This window comes from Apteryx mantelli, chromosome 23 (genome assembly GCF_036417845.1).
Source record: "Apteryx mantelli isolate bAptMan1 chromosome 23, bAptMan1.hap1, whole genome shotgun sequence".
NCBI lineage: Eukaryota > Metazoa > Chordata > Aves > Apterygiformes > Apterygidae > Apteryx > Apteryx mantelli.
In genome coordinates, this window is record NC_090000.1 from 6,879,361 (window position 1) to 6,900,932 (window position 21,572).

A 21,572-nucleotide genomic window follows, 5' to 3' on the forward strand; every position below is an offset into this window, starting at 1 on the left:
CATTTTCCTGCGGGAGCCGGCGAGGGGGGAAGGTGGCGGGGCCTGTTCTGCTTGTTTCTTTCTGGTAATGAAAAACGTGCTCTGCCTTATGCAAAACAAGCTCGCGCCCCCTCCAAACGCTTCGGCGGGCCTTCGGTTTGCCAGCTCATTACAGCATAACGAGCGAGAAAAAAAATCGCGTCTGTTGGCAGAAAGGAAAGAGCAGGCAAGCTGTCCCCGTGGAGCACGGGGGGCAGGCGGGTGGCATCGGGCACCTCTGAGCAGACCTGCCCCGTTAAGAGGAAGGGCCTTATCTCACAGCTGGCCCCGCGGTGACTGAAGGAGCGGGCTCTGGCTCACGAGGGGCGTGCTGGGAATCTTTCGGCAAGCAGCGCCGTGAGCGCATACTGTTTTCGCAGCACCTAGCAACACGGCGAACGCGCCAGATCGGCTCGCACTAAAAACCACTGTAAATCTCAAGTCGCTTTTCCTGGACCATCTGAAGGTGATGTGCAAAGCGCTGTTAACTTAGGGTTTGTCCGCATATGGAATGAATGACTCCGGAATAGCGGCTCAGGAGCGGAGCGTCCTGAACAATGGTATGCGCGGACACGGTTGTTCCAGGATGTGAGAGCACCGTTCCAGCTTACATTAACCCGTTTAACTCTATACGCGCAAGTGTTGCTGCTACTCTGACAAAACGGTATCCGTCTCCCCCGCGAAAGCAAGCGAGCCTCACGCCACGTCGTCGGTGCACTTAACTTGCAGGTGCAGGCAAGCCCTCGGGCTTATATAAACTAATCCACCGCCAGGCTCCAGCACACTGTTTTTGCCAATAACAAATCTTAGAGCAGAAGTGAGGCAAAATGTTGTCATATTCAGAATAAACCTGTTAGGCCTGCAATCTTTTCTTGACCAATTAATGAGTTAAGGCTTCAAAGGAGCTCTGAACACAGCCTCTGAGAAATGACGGGTCGTGCTCTGAAGCCACCAACCCGACTGCATAGGCACAAACACGTATCCCCCAGGGAACCAGATGGAACTTTAAATACAGTTTTATTTCAGGTTTGCTATTGATGCACAAACAGCAGAGATCGATGTTTAGTATACATGGTATACACAAAGCAGCCAGTACGATCGGCATTTCCGTCCTTCTGCTGTACACTTTGCAAAAGAACCACACACCAGAAATCCCTCCCGCCCCATCTTTTCCCCCTTGAACAAGGATGACAGTTTCTCGGTGGCTTGGAAACCATCTGTTTGGCGGAAAGACACAAAACGGGCAGCTCCTCAGAACTCTGTCCCCAAACAAAAGCCCTGTAGGCTCGGCAGAAAATGGATGATACATTCATGGGAATGTAGACCTGGAAGGGATTTCCCAGAACACGAAATCCAGTCCTGTGCTGTGCAAAGCAACCACAACATCTGCTCCTGGCCATATCAAGCATTGTGGAGACCGAAAGCATTACTGCGTTCAAAAAGGCATTGCATAAATTCATGGAGGATGGGTCCACAGACATTATCATCAAGAATTCACTAAGCTAGTGGAAAGGTCTGTCAAGAGAAGGGTTGTGCTTCAGCTGTCTGGTTTCCTGAAATCTTTCCCACCGTACTCACCGCTGACCGCTGCCAGAGACAGGATAGGGTGCTTGATAAACCTTTGGTCTGAGCCAGCGTGATAGTTCCTCTGTTATTATCTTAAAACTAGGAATGTTGTTTGTTGTTGCTATTTGCATTGGAAAGCTGCTCCAGACCTCGCTAGGGCCCTTTCCCCCGTGCATGCACCCCCATGGAGTAACAGGGACATTGAAGGAGAAAAAGAGGGTCAACTTGATGTGACGCTACATAGTCCAGTGTAGTCACCCCAGGAGGCAACATGCTGATTGGGAGACCTTTTGGTGCTGGTTAAAGGACCCAAGGAGTTTCCAGTGACCTTCATCTTTATGCACTGGAAGAACAAAGAGCGAAATGATCCCTGATGATATGATCTGAGCCAGACCAGGGGAAAAAAGAACCATTAAGGGTTCACTGCGAGGAGGGCGTTGCATGAGGTAAGACACAGCCTCTGAACAGAACAGGCACGATGCTACATAGCCGGTAGAGGTCCGTAATAAACCCTTGCACAAAAGCACCTGGACAGGACCCTGAGGGGAAAAGGCTGGTCATAGATGCTCTGCAGCAGCAACAGGTTCACCCTGCCCCTCTTCCCCCGTGCACCTAAACCCTTCTGGTCCCATTTCCCCTCTCAGAAGAGGCCAAGGTCCTGAATTCCTCTTCCACTCTTGCCACTCAAAAGCAATGCCATGAAAGTTGCCACAGCTCAGGGCAGGGAAGTAGTGGAAGAATTTGCACCTACCTCTGTTAGATTTCAACTCAGAACGTCTCTAAGGGTTTAATGCAGGGAAAAAAAAAAACAACCTGACCCAAAGTTTGGAGGGAAGAGGGCAATAGGATGCCTGGGCACAACCTGTTGGTCCTGTTGGGCAGCAAGCACCATTTTCATAGCAAAGTCAAGTAGCAGCAACTTGCCGGGCTATTTCTGGTCCCATATGCTGGGGCACCATGCTGTGATACTACAGTACAGTTGCTTATTGCCATCTGGAATTAAAGCCCAAGTCTCACTTCTATAATGATCCCTTTAAGTCCCACAGGACCTTAGGCGGGCAGTTTACACCCTGCCCTGGACTGGGGTGTAAATGAGCATTCGGCTGTGAACTGCATGCCCAGTTAGCCAAGTTATGTTGTCAGTCCCCAGCCTCCCTACACCCTCTTCCCGAAGCACCGTAGGAAAACCCTGGCCTCATGAGAGGGCCCACTGGGAATAACACCATCCCCTCCACACAAGGTTTACATCCAGGAGGAGGGAGGAGGTCAAAAATACAGAGTTAAGCACCATAAAATCTACACGGTTCAGATCATAAACATGAGGAGAAAACAAAAATAAAGCCACCGCCTTGCAGCCCGGTACCGAGATGCTGCTGAGGTTCTCTGGATAGCAGCGACGGTGCATCCAGGCTGCGAAGTCGCTGCCAGCAAGCCCTGAAGGCGTCAGTTCCCGCAATCCCCAGCACCTTGTTGCACTGGTAGTTAGACAGTATAGTTTGCCATCATTGCATTGGTAATTCCTTTTGGTCCCATTTAGCGCAAGTGTTCGGGGGGACAGGGAAGGGGGGAGGAGGGAGGTAGCCTTAGCCCTGGGAAGACCAGCGGGAGGCTTGATCTGTGCAATGTAGGGACATCCTCTGCGTGTCCTTGGATCGATCCTGAGCAGCGATCACCAGAGACCGCTCCGGCCCACGTTTCTGTCTGTCCCCCCGACTCTCAGTGTCCCCTGGTCGGCGGCGGGTTTCCACGTAGTTCGGCAGCTTCGAGGTAGATGTTTATTCCCGCTCCGTCTCCGAGCAACCTGCTCTATAAAAACCGCGCCGAGGCCCTCTCGCCTGGGCACGCCGGGTTGCCGTCACGCGGGCGCGCGCTCTTCCCACGCACAGGTCCTTTGTCCAGTTGATATGTGCTATGTAACAGACCCCTCGCCCTCGGACATCTCCCCCTCTCCCAACCCCTGGCTGCTGTTCCACCTTCAGCCACGCATCTCCAGCCAGAGAGACACCATGCCTTCTTCGGCAATGCTCCCAGCCCGCTCAGCACGGCCGCAAGGTGCAAAAGTCCAGCTCCTGAGGCTTCCTCCTAAAATTGCAACTATCCCGGGGCAGAAGTTGCCCAGCCGGGGTCGTGCATTTCAGCATGCGCCTCTTGAAGCCCCGGCCACACGTCTTGGAGCAGGGAGCCCAGGGACCCACTTCCCACGTGGGGCAGGGGTCTCCACATATCCTGACGTCGGCGGGCCTCTGGGCTGCGTTGCACTCAGAGGCCAGCTGGCCGTAGGAGTCGCGGCAGGCCACCGCGCGCTTCTGCAGCCCATTGCCGCAGGTGACGGAGCAAGCCTCCCAGCCTCCTGCCGCCCACTTGTAGGAGGGACGCTTGTAATTCGGCCTGCCCATGTCCAAGCGGTTGGATAGGCTCAGGACGCTGTTGTTGAGGTCCGGAGGGCTTTTCCCCTCTTTCTTGTATGAGGACTTGTCCTCCTTGCTCTCCTTGGGCAGGTAGAAAGAGTAACGCACCCGGGGAGGAGTCATCTTCCCCACGGACAGCACCTCCAAAGTCAGGGGCTCCTGGATGGGCTTGAAGGCCTGGAGGCTCTCGACGGCGGTGCCGGTGCCACTGTACCGCAGCACGCTGCCTTTCACCATCAGGTCCCTCTCCACGGCCGAGACGATGAAGTGCCCGTTGAGCAGGTACTTGCCTTGCCCATTCTTCAGCGCCAGGTAGTTGTCATCGCTGATGAGCCCCTTATAACCCCGCTGCCTGATGTCGATGTTGGAGGCTCCCGCTGGGATGACCACCACAAAGTTATAACCATGCCTGGAAGAGAGGAACAGGTGAGCCATCAGGCAGGAAGCTGGCGGGATGCCCCATCCCGCTGGGAACAGGCCTTGCAAGCCCTGACCGCTAGTGCTTGTGGAGCAGAGCTTGTTGCCTGCAGAGGAGGCACGTGCTGCGCTTCTCCCTCCACACTTCTGCCCATTGCAACCCCCTGCCAGCCCATGCTGTTTTGCAGAGCACTTCCTTGCACTCCTGATATCCCAGCTCTTACCCCACTATAACTTCACCTCAGCCTGAAGCTATGTGGTGACCGCCCTGAGATTTTTCCCACCCTCAAAGCTGTCTCTTTTTTCTGATAAGGGGAGCTGGAAGATCATTTTAAATCTCTTCTCTATGATGAGTTTCACCCAGACTAAAGTGACAACTGAGGTCACCTAGATATGAGAAGAGACTTCAGCTCTTCTGGCTCAATAATATAGATGTACAAAGATAACTCAGGCAGCAGAAGCAGCACAACCCCTTTAGCACATTGAATGTATCCTGCTGCACTTTTGAAGCTAGCTTGGGTCTCTACACAGTGACGGAGCCTGCAACCTGGATAGTTTGCTCAGGATGGGCTTAACCTCCATTGCCAGATCCACAACCTTCCTTGTACCCATACCAAAAGGCGGAGCTAGGAGACAGCAAAGCCCGGGAGGTCACTTCACACTTACATGGGTTTGGTGAATAAGCCCGAGACCTTCTTGCAGCTCTTGTTGTCTCCTCCACACACACTGCATTTGTCGAATTTCTTCTTGGAGCCCAGCTTCCCGTCACACCCCGCTTTGATGCATTTGCCCTGGACACACACTGAGGTGGAGTCTGGGGAACAAGGGGTGCCGTCCACAACCTGCATGATGTACCCCAGGACGAGAGGTGAGCAAAACAAGGCACTGCATTCCCCTGTGCTCACCCTGCAGATGCCCCAGCACTTGGCCGTCCATAACTCAGGCTGGGGCTCCCCGAATCCAGCACACTGGTCCTGAAGGGGCATTAGCAGGCACCGTAGCACACTTCCCTCATGCTCTGCTTTGCAGTCAGGCCTTTTTGGGTCTCTGAAAAATCTATATGGTACTAAATCCCTTATCTGCTACACCTACATAATCTTCTGTCCTTCCTTTGCACTGGTGTAGGGGGAACCCAGGGAATTGGCCTTGAGAACCTGGCTGCTTTGGAAAGACGGCTCATGCTAGTCCACTCAGTCCTGCGTCTGGCTGCCTGCCTGGGCTGGCATGCGAGTGTCACTTCCTCTAGTGCACTGCCTAATTATCATCCTTTCTTCCAGCTTCTCATCAGGGGACATATCCTAGACACTGCTTAACAACCCAGAGTAAGACCAAATCCATCCCTGTAGTAAATAAGCCGATACAAACACATTGATTTATACCAACCCAAGATGTGCTTGGTGGATCCTCCCCAAACCTCCTGCACACTTCCCACTCCACATACCCAAGCAACGGCCAGTGTTTTCCAGGTGCGATAGCCAGAGCTTCCCAGACAGAAAATCCAAAATACCAACTGCCCACCACACAAGGAAAATGTTGCCTTATTCATTTCCAGGTGCACTGGAGTCCTTCTGTGGCTCTGACACTGACCCCGGCTATGGTCATGGTCTCCCACTCTCACAAACCTTGGGTGCCAGCACGTAGAAGTAGCCCGTGCCGTTGGCCCGGCAGATGAGCTTGCATTTGTCCCGAGGCGAGACTCCAGAGTACTTGGGGACCCAGGAGATGGAGGCGGTGAGGCGGTTGGTGCTGTGGCTGTAGCCGTTGAAAGCCTCACATTGCTCTTCTCGGAAGCTCTTCCCCGGCACTGGAAGAAACGAGGCACACAGGGGATCAGGACCAGGGCAGATACTTCGAGCTAGCGCATGCTGCCACACACAGTGGTGCTAGGGGACAGCCTGGCTCTCCAGCATGGATTTATTGGGTTATTACGGGGTAGCACACGCTGCAGCAGCTGTGCAATCCCCTCTGCCGAGGGTCAGCGTCTGCAGCCTCAGCACAGCGAGGGCAGTACGTCTGGGGCTTTTTACACCTCGCTGTGCAGCGAGATTACCCATGGATGCAGAGCACAACAGTAGCGTAGTGCAAGTGGCAGGGTCACCTTTGACATTTTGGGGCATATTTTTGGGCATGTTTCCACCAGCGCACTCTGAAACAGTCAAAGCATTTGACATTTTGAGAACAGCTTTCCTCCCACCCCACGCAAAAAGGCCACTGCATTTTTTTGACTTGTTCCAAGCTCAGCCCCACTGCGGGGGGGTCAAATTCATAAATTCAGCCACTCGCTCTGGAGATGTGAGCGGTGCCTCTGCTCCCAGATGAGTAGAGTATTCCCCACTGCTATAATGAGCTTGCCACTGCTCAGCTCAGGGGGTGCCATCTGCCTACCATCAACCCAAACAACAAGCTGGGTTTCGATGGTCCTCTCTCAGCTTAGTGGGAAGGGCAGGAGGGTACATTAATGACAGCAAGTATGAGCAAGCTGAGCTAGACAGGAGGACACGAACAGCCCATCAGCAATTCCCCACAAGTCACCCCGAACATAGCCTCTGGCTGAAAGATTTGGAGCCCTTTCCCTCAGTTTTGGTAGAAGTAGGAACTCTAAGTCTGACTGCTTCCCCAGCTGCTTCTTGCCATCTCTCAAGGTTGACGCTCACCTCACATTGACTTTATGGGGCCTCCTGCCTGGCTTCTTGCTGTCCCCCAAAAGCTTGCTATCTCCCTCCCAGACACCCTCAGGCAGTTGATGAGCACCCAAAATGCCTTCTCTGAGACCACACAGGCCATTCAGTGCAGGTGACCTGCCCTGTCTTTCAACACTTGCCCTTACAAAGCCGCTCTGGAGCAGGTTGGCCTCCCAGCCCTTACCTGCAGCGGAACAGGGGTCCAGGTTGCAGGAGCGGTACTTGACACGGACACCCTCGCAGTACTTCCCCCCGTTGACAGGCACCGGGTCGTTGCACTCCCGCTTGGCCAGCTGAACCCCACCACCGCACGTCCGTGAGCACTGGCCATAGGGCGCCCACTTCCCCCAGTTGCCATCCACCTGGTGGGAGACAGCATGGTGAGAAGCAGCGTCTCCCCGCTCTGTCCCGCTAGAGACACTTTCCCCCCCTCTGTTTGCTTTTTCCCCCTCTGCTTGCTTTTGCACAGAGCTTGCCACATCCCCCGTGGGGACGTGCCTTGGAAGTCCCTAACAGGAGAAGGCCAGGCACTGCTCAGCTGGCGTCCGGGCAAAAGCCACCACGAGCGCAGGGCGATGCACGGGGGTGTTTCCGGGCTTCCCGGCAGCGCCGTCTTGCCCAGCGCGCGGCACGCAGGTACTCACCCTGTACTTACTGATGTTATGCCTCTCAACGCAGGCACCCTTCAGGCAGAACCTCCCCTCGCCGCAGCTCGTGCCGTCCGCCCACGGGAAGTGGCGGGTCTGGCAGACGATCTGGCCCCGGGCCTTGCCCGTGCACCACAGCTTGGCGCAGTACTGCATGTAGGGGCAGGGCTTGGAGCCGACGCCGAAGGCCAGCTCGCACTGCTGGTTCAGGCTGTAGCTGGCTCCCGGCAGGTCTTCGGGCAGCGAGATGGGCTTGGAGGGCTGGTCCAGCAAGCAGTCTCCTGCGGGAGCGGGGAGAGGGATAGCTAAGGAAGGGGGCCGCGCACGAGGGAGAGGATTGCTGCGGGAAAACAGGAGCTCGCCTCCCCTTGCATTCCCATACGTACAGGCTGCCAGAGATTCGGGACAGGGAGAGACAAGTCAGCCCAGCGCTCCCCCCTTGCCCTGCCACCAGGACCTGCTCCTACCCTGCTTGGGGCCTCCCAGCCAGCCTGCTTGTTACGGATGCAAAATTTGTCCAAAAACAAAAAAAAGAGGCCTCGAATGACTCCTTCTCTTGGTCTTGCCAGGTAGAGCTGGGCTGGCAGTCACCGAGCAGACGTCACTGCTAGTGACACCTCGGCACCAAGCAAGCCTGGCTGAAGCTGAAACACTGTCAAACTCACTACTTCCTTCAAGTTTTGTTTGGAGAGGAGGAAGAAAAGTTGTCCTACAGCCCGTCATCGTAACGGCTGTCCTCCACCAACAGCCCTGGGATTTCCCCACGTGCGGGAGCAGATCTCGCTCTCCCTGCCCTGCGCCCTGAGCCACGGGGCCAGGGAAGGAGGGGGACGAAGGCAGAAATGGGACAGGCTCTCCCCAGGCAGCAGGTCTCCAGCCTTCCTCGCCACCTTCTTCCCTGCTGGGAAACGCTCCCCCGAGTCTCCTTCGTCTCCCCCTCTGCCACAGTGGCACCTGCGTGGGGCATGTGGGGCTCCTGCGTGTCCCTTGCTAAGTGCCACCGTGGCCTCACCGTGGCCGCTGTCGAGGAAGTCGGTGATGATGGCAGCACTGCAGGCCGACCAGGGGTTGGCGCGGTCGATCTGGATGAGGGTGGGTGACATCATGTGGTTGGTCTTCAGCTGGCCAAAGACCTCCTCGCAGGCCTTCACGTTGTCATGGGGCATGTTGAAGACATGGCCTAGGGGAGGGCGGCAGCATGAGCAACGCGGACCTGGCACCAGGGTGGGCAGGGCAGGTCTCCTTGGTCTGCAAAGGGGGAAACTGAGGCACAGAGCGAGGGAGTCTCTTGCAGGGATTCATCTTGCAGACAGAGACGCATTTTTCCTCCAAAGAGGGAGCCAGGATAAGGGCTGCTGGCTTGCTTTGACGTGATATGTCATGACTATGTTGTGCCAGTGTACCCATGCCTCAGTTTCCCCTTTAGTGCTTTGAGCCCAGAGGAGCCCAGCCAGTGTAGGGCTGCCCAGAGGAACCAGGGACAGCCGCAAGGTCCAAGGGAGCCCCAGTCTCCCCCCGCACCTTACCCAGCTCGTGGGCCGTGGTGAAAGCAGACGGCAGCCCGTCGTCCTCGATGACGGAGCAGCTGCGCTTGGGGTCGCACATGGTGCCCACATCGGCCATGCCCAGCGTGTCGCACGTGGTGGCACCGCACAGGTCCTGCGAGGCAGAGAGGCAAGGACTTAGTGTTGGGCCAGATGTCCCAGCCCCTGTCCCCCCTCAGCCCTGTTCCCCTGGGATGTCAGCCTGCCGGGGCCAGCACGCAGACCGGCCTTGGGAAAAAAAAGCTGGAGGAGGCAGAGGGATGGCGATTGCCCGGCCCCGCGGCCAGGCTGCGCCGGCAGGAAGCCTCACCCTGCCCGGCCCGCGCTGAAATGGCATGGTTGCATTTAACCCTGGCACTGGGGCTGCTTTTTATATATAGCATCCTCCAGCGGCCTCGGTGACAGTAACTCCCCTCTGAAGGCTCCTCCGGCCAGGGTGGAGCCCGGTTTGAGCACGGAGGAGCCAGCCTGGCTCCGGTCTTCAGCCAGCTCAAGGGCCAGACCCGGAGCTCTCCAAATTCAATGGAAATACACCTGGCCTTGGCTCACAGCTGACCCATTTCTCAACTTCTTCCTTGGAATAAGAAGCCCCTGGACCAGGTCCAGAGGTTACCAAGGGAAAGGGAAAGGCTCCTGTATCTCCAGCATGCTTTGCAAGCCCAGCTGAGTTAATCAGGTGTTAGCCCAGCCTTTTACCCCAAACTCGGCAGAGCCCAGCTTCTCCAGGGCCTGGAGAAGGCATCAGAAGACTTCTCCTGCCTCACCTCCTGCACCATCTGAGCCTCAGAGGCAGCAGGCAGTGTCAGATGACAGCAGGCTGCCAAAACCCTTGGGAGAAGCTTCACAGTGCTGGAATTCTGCCCGAGGAAAACATGGACTCTCTGAAGCAGAGCTCGAGGTTTGCAATGGTTCACTTCCAAAACCAAAGCAAGAACAGTCACGGTCACAAGCCTCTGAGACTGTTACCCCCAAGGCAAACCCAGCGTGGGAGGCGGACACGCTGCGTACGAAGAGCAAGGGCCAGAAGAGTTGTGAACAGGCCCAAAGGGTTTCAGCATGCATGCAGGGGGGCTGAAGACCCTGGGACCATGGGACCCCAAGCAGAGAGGGCAGGAGGGGCTGGGGACGTGGCGTTGGGATGGCTGCAGAGCTGCGGGTAGGCTCTTTGCTCGGGACACGTGTTTGAGCCTGGCACCTGTGTACAGCGGAGCTGCTGAGATGGAGAGACTGCAGGAATGATCGAGCAGGTGAGCGGGAGCAGGTTTACACCTAGCGCTGAGGAAAGCAATACGGTGGTCTCTCTAAACCCAAATCAGCCTGTCCCAGGGGAGTCTTCTGGCTTGATGAAGTGCAGCTGAAAGACCCCCAAGTTTCTGTGGGAAGCCAGTGTGGAAACCGTGCGTGCATGACACTGCTTAGATGCCCTGCTGGCACCTCACAGGAGACTTCTGTCTCCCTGCTAGAAATGTCAAGGGTAACTAATTCCTCTTCATCGGAGCTTTTTCCCCTCCTGCCGCCTGCCTGAAGGCACAAACCCAGGCAGATTTCTGGCCCTGTCTTTCCCTCCTGTTCCCCTGGGGCTGAACGACCCCCACGAAAGCAGGAATAGGATCAGCACCCGGGTCGCAAGGAAGGTCTGCGTCACAGGTCAGAAGAGACACTTCTGCGCAGAGCTATGTCAGCCAAGACTAGAGGACACTCGCACACTTCGTCCAGCGGAGGAACCCCACCAGAGCCCACGGGGGTTTTCCCAGCAGTTTAAGAGGGAACAGGACAGGGTCTCAATGGCTGTAAAGCTCCCAAGGATTAACAGTCTTTGGACATCTGGGATCAGTTTCTGGGTTTGCGCCAGCTCTCTGCATGGCTTTGGGCAACTCTCCGTAGCCTGACATGGTTTCTTATCCGTAGTATAGAGCTGGTCTTTTCTTTCTCTCCTCTCTTGCCTCTCCTGTCCTTCTTGGCTGGGAGCCTATCAAAGCAGGGACTTTCTGGCATATATGCATGTGTGCATATGCCCTTCTCTCCAGATCCAAAGGTGCTAGCGCAAAGGATAAGGGCAGAGGAAAATCACTGCTTGAAGACACGCTGCTGCGGCAGCCTAGGAGCAGTAGCCTTGTCCTCAGATGCCCCCTTCCCTCCGCTCCACTCTCCTGAGGACAACACGCCAGCTCCGCTGGCAGCCCTCCCTGCGCTGGGCTCGTTCAAAGCCTGCCCTCGGCCTCCCGTGTGCTTTTCTCCTGAGCAAGCAACGCTGCGCTTGCTTCTCCCTTTGCAATCGCCTCCCTTGCAGACCTCCCCCCAGGCCCCGTGGGAGTGTGGTGAGATGAAGAGCTCCCTGCAATTTTCCTGCTGGCCTTTCGCAGTGGCTGGAGCATCGGTCCCCGTCCCTCACTGCCGTCTCCAACCAGGCTGCGAGGTGCATGGGGGGCCGCCCGTGGGGCAGGGAGCTGCCACGGCTTTCCACGTGAAAAGAAATGTAAGGGACTCGCCGGGGCGCTCCCCTACTATAAATAAAAGTGATTCATGCTCAACTCTGGTCCAGCCAAAGCGCCTGGGTCGCTAGAAATCTCGCATGAGCGGCTCTGCCAGCATTTCCAGCGAGGTTTCCAAGCTGAAGACATTCCCGAGCAGTCAGGTTCAGCTATCGGTAAATAACAGTCCCAACAATCTCAGAGAGCCCTGGCCAGGTCTGAGAAGGCTTTAGCAGGAGACCTGTGGCTACAGAGTCGGGAGGCACAGCTGAGACCTTAATCTATAGAGAGGCAGAGCAAAGAAACACCCGGCTCTGGGCTGGGAGCAGCCCAGGCTGCTCTCTAGACCCGGCGGCCTCGCAGGCTGCCCCGGGGCGATTTCTTTGCTCTCCCAGCATCACGCTTTGGTTTGAGGGCTGGCACTTCTCTCCCCCGCTCCAGGCGGCCCAGGGCTAATCCGTCAAGCCCCAGAGAGCTTGACCATCTCTGTGCACACCTGCAAGGAGCTGGTTGCTTGTGAAAACAGCGTTTGCCCCCTCTGCCCTCCGAGGAGAGCCAGCCATGCGGCAAGGTCTGGAGAGCTTTCAAAGAGCCTAGAGTAAATGGTGTCATGAGCCAAGACACCACCTCCGCTAGCGGCGGTGACTGCCCTGGTGGAAAAACCTGTGTTCAACTGGGTTCAATCCTCTGCTCTGCAACAGGTTTCCCTTAAAGCCAGGGCCTGCCCGTCCATGCCACCGCGTCCTTGCTCTCAGGCCCCGTCACGGTGTGCGGCAGCCCGACCCACTGCACAAGGAGGGTGGCAGGACCTCAGCTATCGAGTGCAAGGGGCCAAGAGAGAGCCCCGGGGAAACATGGGCTGGGCTAGATTTGGGCGTCCAGCTGTGCCACGTGGGAGCAAGCACATTGCAGCCCTGCAGCCCTGCCTGCACTGCCATCGCCGGCAGGCGCAGGGCAACTCGGAGTGGGGCTGGCACCTCCGAGCGATGGGGCCCCTGCTCCAAAATACCGGCAAGAGCCATTGCCAGCTGCACGCAGCAACACCGAGCAAAGCCTGGGCTAAGCCCAAGCCCCTCGTGCCCAGGTCCTGCTCTTGCGGGGGCACCCACCTGAGCCCACCCTGCAGCTGCTGGGACTGGGGTGATGGGCTGGGGTGGGAAGCGGGGGGGAAAGCGCCGCCGGGATGCAGGCAAGAGGCCGGCCGCTCGCTTCTCGCTGCTCATTGCTCTTTTAAGAGTTCCTGTTTCCTAGCTGGCGCCGAGAGCTCTTGGCTCGCAGCCTAACACCTGCACTGACACACTGACCCACTTCTTGCTCTGAACCTTGTCTGCTGACTGCAGGGATAGATTAACAAGCAGCTCCTAATGGGCCCTCGCTAACCCCCGGGCCTGGGTTCAAATCCCAACTGCAGCCTCCTAGGGGCAGCCCGCTTTGAAAGGCCGGGCAGCAGCTCTCTGCTCTAATGAGGGGGTCCTGACCCCCCAAGAATGGCTCTTTCAGCCTTGCCGGCGGTCCAGCCTGCTCAGGGAGGTCAGCAGAGCAAGGCAACTGCGCGAGGAGCCAGAGAAACCAGAGAAGGGCCTGGGCAGGAGCTCGCCGAGGAACGATGCCCAGGAGTGGGGAGAGGGACCGGAGCTATAGAGGGAAGGAGAGAGAAACGCAAGAGGGCTGAGGTGGGCAAGGGCAGGGATTGACTTGTAAAGGGCCAGCGCTCTCTGTGCCGTATGTTCACCATCGTGGATATCCGCTGCTGCCAGCACAAGTGAAGGGAATAAAGGCTGTGAGCCCTTCTCCGAACTCCCCAACACTCAGGGCCAGGGATGCTCAAGCCTAGGACCTGGATACAAAGCACAGTGTGAAGCCCAGGAGAGTGTTGCTTTGATAGGGACCGGGAAGAGTCTATCATTCATGAACATCCAATATTTGGACTCCAGCTGTTTCACAGACAGGACCTCTGAAGAACGGAGAGGCAAAGGGAGCAGAGAGCCCGACTCCATGACTGAGCAAGGCCGGGAACACAGGTATCCAGGCACTAACAGCTAACCCAACCTCTGAGAGGGGATGGCCAAACATTAAGCCAGAACAAAACACGGAGACAACTCACAAGGCAACAGCAGAGACAGTCCCTTTGCCAGCAGGCTCCGTCATCCCTATGACACTCTGCTCTTTCCCTAGCATCATGCTGCAGGGTTGGAAGCATTGGAGATTTCCTGCATTGGAGATTTCTCCTGCAAATAGGAGATTTCTCCTGCCAGGCTTAGCTTCATTTTTGAGCACTTTCCAAATGTTTTTCTTCATTCCCTTGCAAACATCTCTCTGCCAGCCGTGGGGAACCTTACATTAGTTTGCATACTCATAGGACAGGTCACCTCTTCTCCACAAACATTCCCACAACTGTTGAGGCTTCCCACTAGCAGCCACATGTGTGCAAAGCAGCCCCCAAAATCTAAGCTTCCCAGCCTTGAATTACAGAGCGTGGGTTTCCAAACTCCCTTCCGATGTCTGCAGCATCGGAGGCCAGAGCAACGTGCTCCTTGGTGCAATGTTCCTTCAGTCTTATGGCAGCCCAACGGCATTCAGCAATCCTTCGTGTTTATGGCTAGCAGACATCAAGCTGGACAAAGCCATGGAGCATCAGGTTCAGGATGGGTGGGAAGCACAGCCAAGACGTTAGCCGCAGCCTGGGAAGCTATTTCCACGCTGCACAGGTGCTGCACAAGAGGCAAAGTGCTCTGTGCTCCTCCAGCAAGCGCCGGCTAAGGTAGGAAGGTGAAAGTCCCTCGTCCGTGGTTGCTGGCAGATCCACGCTGACCAGCTGAGCGGGACCGAGCTCCCCGAAGACAAATCCGCAGTCCAGCAAAACTGACATCACCGGGAGCAGGAGCATCCAGTGCCAGAGCGAGAGGACAGCCCCATTCATCAGCAAGCTGTTGACACAACTGGAAACTGCCTATCAATTAGACTTGAAATGAAATTAAAGTTGGGGGCTTATGTAACAGCTTTTTGGCAGGGAGATAAACTCTGGGGTATCAGGAGACCACAGATGGATGCATTCAAGGAAGGCAGATGTCTCCTTGAGTGTATGCCTCTGCACTGAGCTTGCCTTGGGATTTCAGGAATGGACGGTTTAGCAATGTGTAAAAAATGTAGCCTAGCCATGATTTGCACTTCAGCATAGAGCAGCTTTCACATCCCCGGGACCAGATTTGTCCCACGTGTAACTCCGGTGACCTCACCAAGGTTTCCACCAGAGATGGAGCTGGCTCATCCCAGCAGTGGTGTCAACAGACTTCCTCTTTTTTTGCAAACACCCAATCCAGACAGGACCTGCTCCAGCAGGCTGGGATTGAATCCCTGCCTGTGCTCCTGCAAGATTTATACCCAGCCAGAGGACACAGCCCCTGCCTGCAGTGGGACAGGGAGAACGGCGGGGCTGAGCTCTCACACGTCTTGCACAGCATCATTACTGCTGCGGGACCACATGCTAGCGATGGCTGAACAGAGCTGGAATCAGTATCTTTCCCTCCTGTAAGCACTTGGCTTGGAAAGAAGTTTTGGGAGTGGCCTCACTGCTTTCAAAAGGGGAGTTCCCGACCTGCCCCTAGTCCGCCAAGCAAGGACATCTGGGCAGTGACGGTGGAAAGAGAGGATGAAAGTTGTCATTGCTGGCAAAACCTGTTGTACTTCCTTCTCTGCTCCCATCACTGATTTCCATGATAAAATATGACTTGTCCCCTTCAAACTGGGCTCTTCCTTCTTCCATCCCATTAGCAGTTTGGGGATCCAAGGCTGTAATATCCCAGCTCAGCACCACATGGATGTCAGCCCTGAGACAGAACCAGTCCTCCTTCCCAGGGAAAACTCTCCTGATCCGAAGAGGAAAAATACTTCATCTGACCCAGGTAGATATCGAGGGGAGTAGTGAAAACACAATCCAAGCTGCTCTGCTTTGGTGTTGCCCAGTTATCCTTATCCTGCTGTAGCAATCACACTGTGCCCGACATAACCTGGAGAAGGCTCCAGAGCCCTTGCAAACACACCAGCCAACAGCAAAAAAAGGCAAAAGCAACTGCAAAGCCCCCAAGTGATGCCTGCTGGCTGACACAGGGCCCAGGGACTGAGCCTGCCGGGTGCAAGGCAGAGCAGCACTAGCACGAAGAGACCAATGGGCTCAGGGAAGCCCTCATCTTCCCCCTTCTGGCTGATGTCTGCACCCCTGCAGGGACTCAGCCAGCCCCTAGAAGTGGGGGATGCTGTTCCCCAGGGCTGTGAGTGCTGGATATGCCTCTCCAACCTCTGGCGCTTTTCTTCCAGCACTGACTTTGGTCCATGCAAAGCGGCCAGCATGGATCGGAGAGCTCCAGGCTCCCAGGAGGACCCTGCGCGTGAGTCAGAGGAAGTGGGGAGAGGTTCTCTTGGCAGGTGGCATTGCAAGCTGCTCTGGGCGAGCTCGTCCCAGGCAAGGGGGAAGCGGGGCTGTGCTCAGCCGGCCACACTCCTCCTCTTCTGGGCTCAGACCCCGCATTTCTGGGTGGCTGCTGCTTTGTGCCAGAGCTGCTGCCAGCAGGGTGGGGGTGTCTCCCTGCTCTTTGGGGAAGGATGGGCTGGTTTCTGCGCATGGTGACAACCTGGCTTTACCCACCTCCTGGCCTCACTAAGCCCCTGGCAGGGCTTTCTCTGGGCTGCTGGTCAAAGCCTGCTTGGAGAACAGCACCAGCCTAGCTCAGCAGCTTGGTCCACACCTTCACTCCCTCCCACAGCCTGCATCCAAGCCCTTGAGGAAGTCTGACCTGGACAGCATGGGTGGAGGGCTTGCTATTCCTTGGGAAATGGGGATCAGGCCAGCAGAGACACACATAGTGGCACCTCCTCCAGCCACAACATGCACTGGAGATGGGATGCGCGGGGCTGCAGCCAGCAGGACCAGGGACAGCCAGGAGGTATAGCATGATGCTGGGCTATTGGAGTCAGGGCAGCCCTGCTGGGTCATCCCCCCACCCCAGAGCCTGCACCCACCTGCTTGGTGAAGAGGATGGCAGTGTCCCAGTACTCGGGGTGCTTGTCGCTGACTTTGTTCCACTTCTTCTGCCAGGCACAGAAGTTGCGCAGGGTGAGGGCAGCGTTGCCGGTGACTTTGGGCCCTTTGTCGTCTTGCCCGATGATGAGGAACTTGACGACGGCGATGTTGATGGGGTTGCGGATGCTGGGGTGCTTGTAGAGCCGGGCGGCCGTGGCCATGAGGGTGAGCAGGTAGTGCTGGAGGTCGTCGCCGTGGAACTTCACCATCGACTCGTCGGCCACCACCAAGGTCTCCACGTAGCGGGGGACGGAGACGAAGCGCTTGGCCCGCCTGCCCTTCCCGGGGGGCCTGGCCTCCTCTGACGGCTCGTGGGCCCGGTACTTGTCCAGCGCCTGGAGGATGCCGGGGTTGAGGCCGGAGCCCACGGCACAGCGCGATGCAGCGGCCCCAGCACGGCGGCGTTGCAGGAGGTGGGCGCCGTCGGGGCCGCCGCTCGCCAGCGGGCTGATAACATACTCGGCGCCGCGGTAGCCGAAAGCGCCGCGGAGCCCCCCGCAGAGGCTGAGGGCGGCGAAGGAGTCGCGGTCGCCGTTGACGGCCCCCGAGTAGAAGCAGTGGCGGAGGCCGGGGCGGCGGAGGCGGGCGGCGGCGGGCGCAGCGCCCAGGTAGTGCGCGGCGAAGGCGGGCGCGATGAAGTGGGAGTCCGGGGCGAGGTGCAGGTAAAAGTCCTCGCCGAAAGCCGACAGCTGGAAAACCACCGCCTGGCCGCGGCGCGGCTCGGCGGGGCCGCGCCTGAAGTACGGCCGCCCGTTGATGTCGGGGTCCAGGCGCAGCGGGGTCACCACCGCCGTCTCCGCGGGGGACCCCGGCGAGGGCAGGCTCCGCACCGGGCCCGGCAGCAGCAGCAGCGGCAGCAGCAGCAGCAGCAGCAGCGGCAGCAGCAGCGGCAGCGGCTGCGGCATGGCCCCGGCAGGCTCAGACCGGCGGCCAGGCGGGCTCGGGCATGGGGAGAAAGCAGAAGGAAAAGACTCCCCCCCACCCACCCCCACCCCACCCCACACTCCCTCCCTTCCAAAAATTAAACAAGAGACCGAAAGGGAACTGTGCGGCGCAGCGGTGCGAGCGCGGTGCGAGCCGCCTGCCCCGCCGCTACCTGCCTTGTGGGGCGCATCGGGTTTATATACGGCGGGGCCGGGGGGGAGCGGGGCGCGGCTTGGCCCCGCCGCAGCCACTCCGGTGCGGGGGGCCGGGAGCGCCGGCGGCTCCCGGAGCGGCGCCGGACAGCGCCGGGAGCGGGGCCGGAGCAGCGCCGGGAGCTCCGGGAGCGGGGCCGGGATGGGGGCCGGAGCAGCGCCGGGAACTCCGGGAGCGGGGCCGGAGCAGCGCCGGGAGCGGGGCCGGGATCTCCGGGAGCGGGACCGGCGCCGCCGCGCTCCCCGGCGCTGCGGGGCAGCTCCGCGGGGGATGGAGCAGGGCAGCACCTCGGGGACCTCCTTCGAAAAGAAAAACCTTCTTCCCTACTAAAAACCTCCGCCTTGCAGCAGAGCCGGGGTTACTCAGCTTCCTCCTCCGCGCCCCGGGAGCTCGGGACCCTCCAGCGCCCAGGGACGCTCCGGGGTCCCGAGCTCCTCGCCCCGGCGTCCCCCCGCTTGATCCTGCTCTAAGCTCAGGGGCAAGGACGAGGCTCCGTGGCTCCGGGGTGAATCCAGTCTTGCCCACAAAGCTGGTGGTGGTGCGTGTGGCTCTGGCTGAGGCAGGGGGGCACAGTGGAGGGGGGGAGAAAGGGTCCTCTGCTCTGTGCTGGTATTTGGGCAGGGTCATGTTCGCAGGGTGGGAGCCTGCATGCTGCTTGCTGTCTGAGCATTGTGCTCTTGCACTTGTTCAGGAAGATGTTAGTGTGATTTGCACAGCCCAGGTGAGCCTAGCTGGGGCTCTGAGGTCTGGACTGTGTCCCACGACCTGGCAGAGACGTGCCATCAGACCTGTCTGCCAACTGGGCGAAACGCTGCCCTGATGGCCCAGTGTTTTGTGCCTCCCCATGCTCCTCTCCCCAGGGAATCGACTTCTGGCTTTATCGCATCCCTCGTTACCCTTTCCCAGGCCCATCCAGCTGCTCTAACCAGAGATTTCCACTCCTCAGAGACAGCTCAGCCTTCCCACACCCCCACGGCCACCAAAGGGAGCGCTCAATATGCCCGGTGTAAAGACCCATCTTGTCCTCTCCCCTGAGACCCCAGGACAGGCTGAGGAGTGTATGGGCAGAGGGAGTCTCCCCCTCCAGTCCTGTGCCCACCAGACATGCTGTGATCGTCAGGGCAGCATTTGGGACCAGGAAGAGTTGATGCTGTTGGGAGGTAGAAAGACCGCATCGTGGGCAGGGCAGCTAAAAGGAGAAAAATGAAGAGGCCTCAGCAACTGTCTGTGACTAAGAAATAGATTTATTGGCTGTGATAAGCGCACAGACATCCCAAGCAGTCGTGTTGGAGGAACAGACTAGCCCCTGGGTGATTCATGGCGCACATGGCAGCGGTCCCATGGACAGGCAGTGCAGGGCACTGCGGAGGGGTGCCTGCCTGCCCTGGCAGCTGGCGTTTGCTCTCCTTTCCAACAGTCTGCATTGGTTTAAGGGTAAATTAAGGCTTTTTTGTAGACATGCTGATTCTGATGTGATTTCAAGCCTTGGCAAAGATTGCAAGTGCAGCATATGAATTTGTGTGTAAATTAAATATAAACCAAAAGTGCTGCTTAAGACGCAGAGCCTGCAGCCTGCAGCCTGGCCTGTTCCAGTGCCAGCCTGCTCCGTGGCTTGCCTCCAGGTTGCTTGATGGTGTGCCTTGAAGCTGAAATTGTGACCCCAAAAATCACCCAACTTTACTGGGCTCAGTGAATCAGGGTGGGTTGTCCACTGGCCAAAATGCAACGTCTCCAGGGCTCTGTGTGGCCTACTGATAAGATCGCAAAGGTGAAAACAGCAGCACAGTGAGTGGATTCACAAGGGACTGGACACGAGCTTGAACAGCTCAAGCTACCAGAAGGGACCTGTCCTTGGCCCAGCAGTCCAGCTCCCAAAGCCCTGAGGACCCAGGCGCTCCGCACTGCCCTCCAGGACATCTTGGGTGGATGTTGGATGCAGTGAAAGGAGCCAGCCTGAGCCCTGCTCACTGCATCGCCTCCCTTTAGCCCCAGATGCCCATGGCTCGCCCAGCACTCGGGGCCCGGAGGAAGGGATCAAGGGAGGCAGCAGTCCACACAACCTTTTCCTTAGCTTGGCCTTGTCCCTCTGCTCTGCTTTCCCACTGCCTGGTCTTGGCTGGCTCCCAAATCCACTTTTCCAGCCAGGGACCAAGGTGCTGGAGACCCTGCAGGCAGAAAGCCCTGCCTGAGCACCGTGATCCCAAGCGGAGCAATGCTTTTTTTTTTTTTTTTTTTCTTGGACACATGTTGGGTTCCTGGGGGGGGGTCAGGGAGGCTGTTTTGCTTCCTCTTCTCTCTGCCTCCACTCTGTTTGTTCTTTGTGGCTGCCTGTTTAAAGACAACAAAATGTCTTTGCTCTCACACGCAACGCGCAGGCAGCAGTGGTTTCGCGACCGCTCGCTGGGGGCCAGGCAGCGCCTGGGGTGCAGCACAGGGGGGGAGTCGCAGCACGGCCCCCGCAACCTGGCACACGCAATAACCTGCAAGGAGCTCGGGGGGGGTCTCTTTCCCGCAGGTGGGAAAGGGAACAAAAACGTCCCTGTGTGCACCAGGATAGCACCTTCCTTCCAGGTACCCCGGCCCAGCAGTCATCAAGCCAGGGTTAATCATCGCTGTCCTGGGAGCCAGGACTGATCATCGCTGCCCCTCCGCCTGATAGATCTTCTCCAGCCGCGGAGAGTGAGTCAAACCAAACTGGCAGGCCTTTATCTCCAGCTTGGAGAACATCTGATTGCATCCTGATGGGGAAAGACATGCAGACAAGCCGCGTGTTTCAGATCTGCCTGCGCTGAGACCAGCTCCGTCCCACGAGACGCTGGGCTTGCTCTATCCCAGGAGGTTAACTGCGTAACAGCATCTTTGGGGTTGAAGTTGAGCGAGGCAGATCAGTTCTCTGCTCTCTCACAGCCTCTCCTGTCCTCGCTCCCTCTCCGACGTGGGAGAGCCACCTACCCAAAGCGAGAGCTTGCTTTGCAAGCCAAAGTGCTTGCTGCCTCCTTCTGTCTCCTGCCTGCAGTGAGCTGGAAAGCTGATGAGTGTACAGACTATATGGAGCATATACTGCCTCTAGATCTCAGTGCTCATCCTTCACACCCAGCCCCAGGGGCTACCGGCATGTCTCAGAGCACTCGAGACAAGAAGGGAGGCATTAGTGAGTCTTACTTTTTTTTCCAGTTGAAGGACATAACGTGATTTTCTCTCACACTAGAGGCGACCCAGACAAAACCCTTGCGCAGGGCCGCTGGGAAGCAGAGTCTGCTCAGGGAGCCTCTCCAGGGTATGCTCCTCTCCAACCCACAGTGGTCAGGGGGGAAATATCTCTGTTATGTCTCCTCCCGACACAAAGGGCCAGATTACAGAAACCAGCCCAGAAAGAACTGGGCCAAGGCTGAGAGAGCGCGGGCAGGTCCCTTCTTTCCATCCATAGCACGGGACCTCCTCGCAGTTGCAGGTACACCACGGCCCTCTGTGAAGGAACTGGCACAAGATAACAGTTTGGTCCCACTCCATGTGTCTTTTCAGGCATTTTATCTGGTTGCTTTTCACCTCCTGCAGCTTGTCTGTATTTAATGGAATTGGGCTGGATATAGCTGGCCTAAGGGAGAG

General features: G+C 57.5%; 1 protein-coding gene across 1 annotated transcript; it reads right to left on the reverse strand.

The window, feature by feature from the left end:
* Positions 1 to 1,018: 1,018 nt before the first annotated feature.
* ADAMTS15 (ADAM metallopeptidase with thrombospondin type 1 motif 15) lies at positions 1,019 to 17,763 on the reverse strand. Its single transcript, XM_013950527.2, has 8 exons — positions 16,769 to 17,763; positions 9,264 to 9,396; positions 8,750 to 8,917; positions 7,735 to 8,018; positions 7,275 to 7,452; positions 6,032 to 6,213; positions 5,076 to 5,251; positions 1,019 to 4,401 (listed from the first exon to the last, which is right to left on the reverse strand). The coding sequence occupies exons 1-8, from the start codon at positions 17,732 to 17,734 to the stop codon at positions 3,621 to 3,623; spliced, it is 2,868 nt and encodes a 955-aa protein (XP_013805981.2). The 5' UTR covers positions 17,735 to 17,763; the 3' UTR covers positions 1,019 to 3,620.
* Positions 17,764 to 21,572: the final 3,809 nt, after the last annotated feature.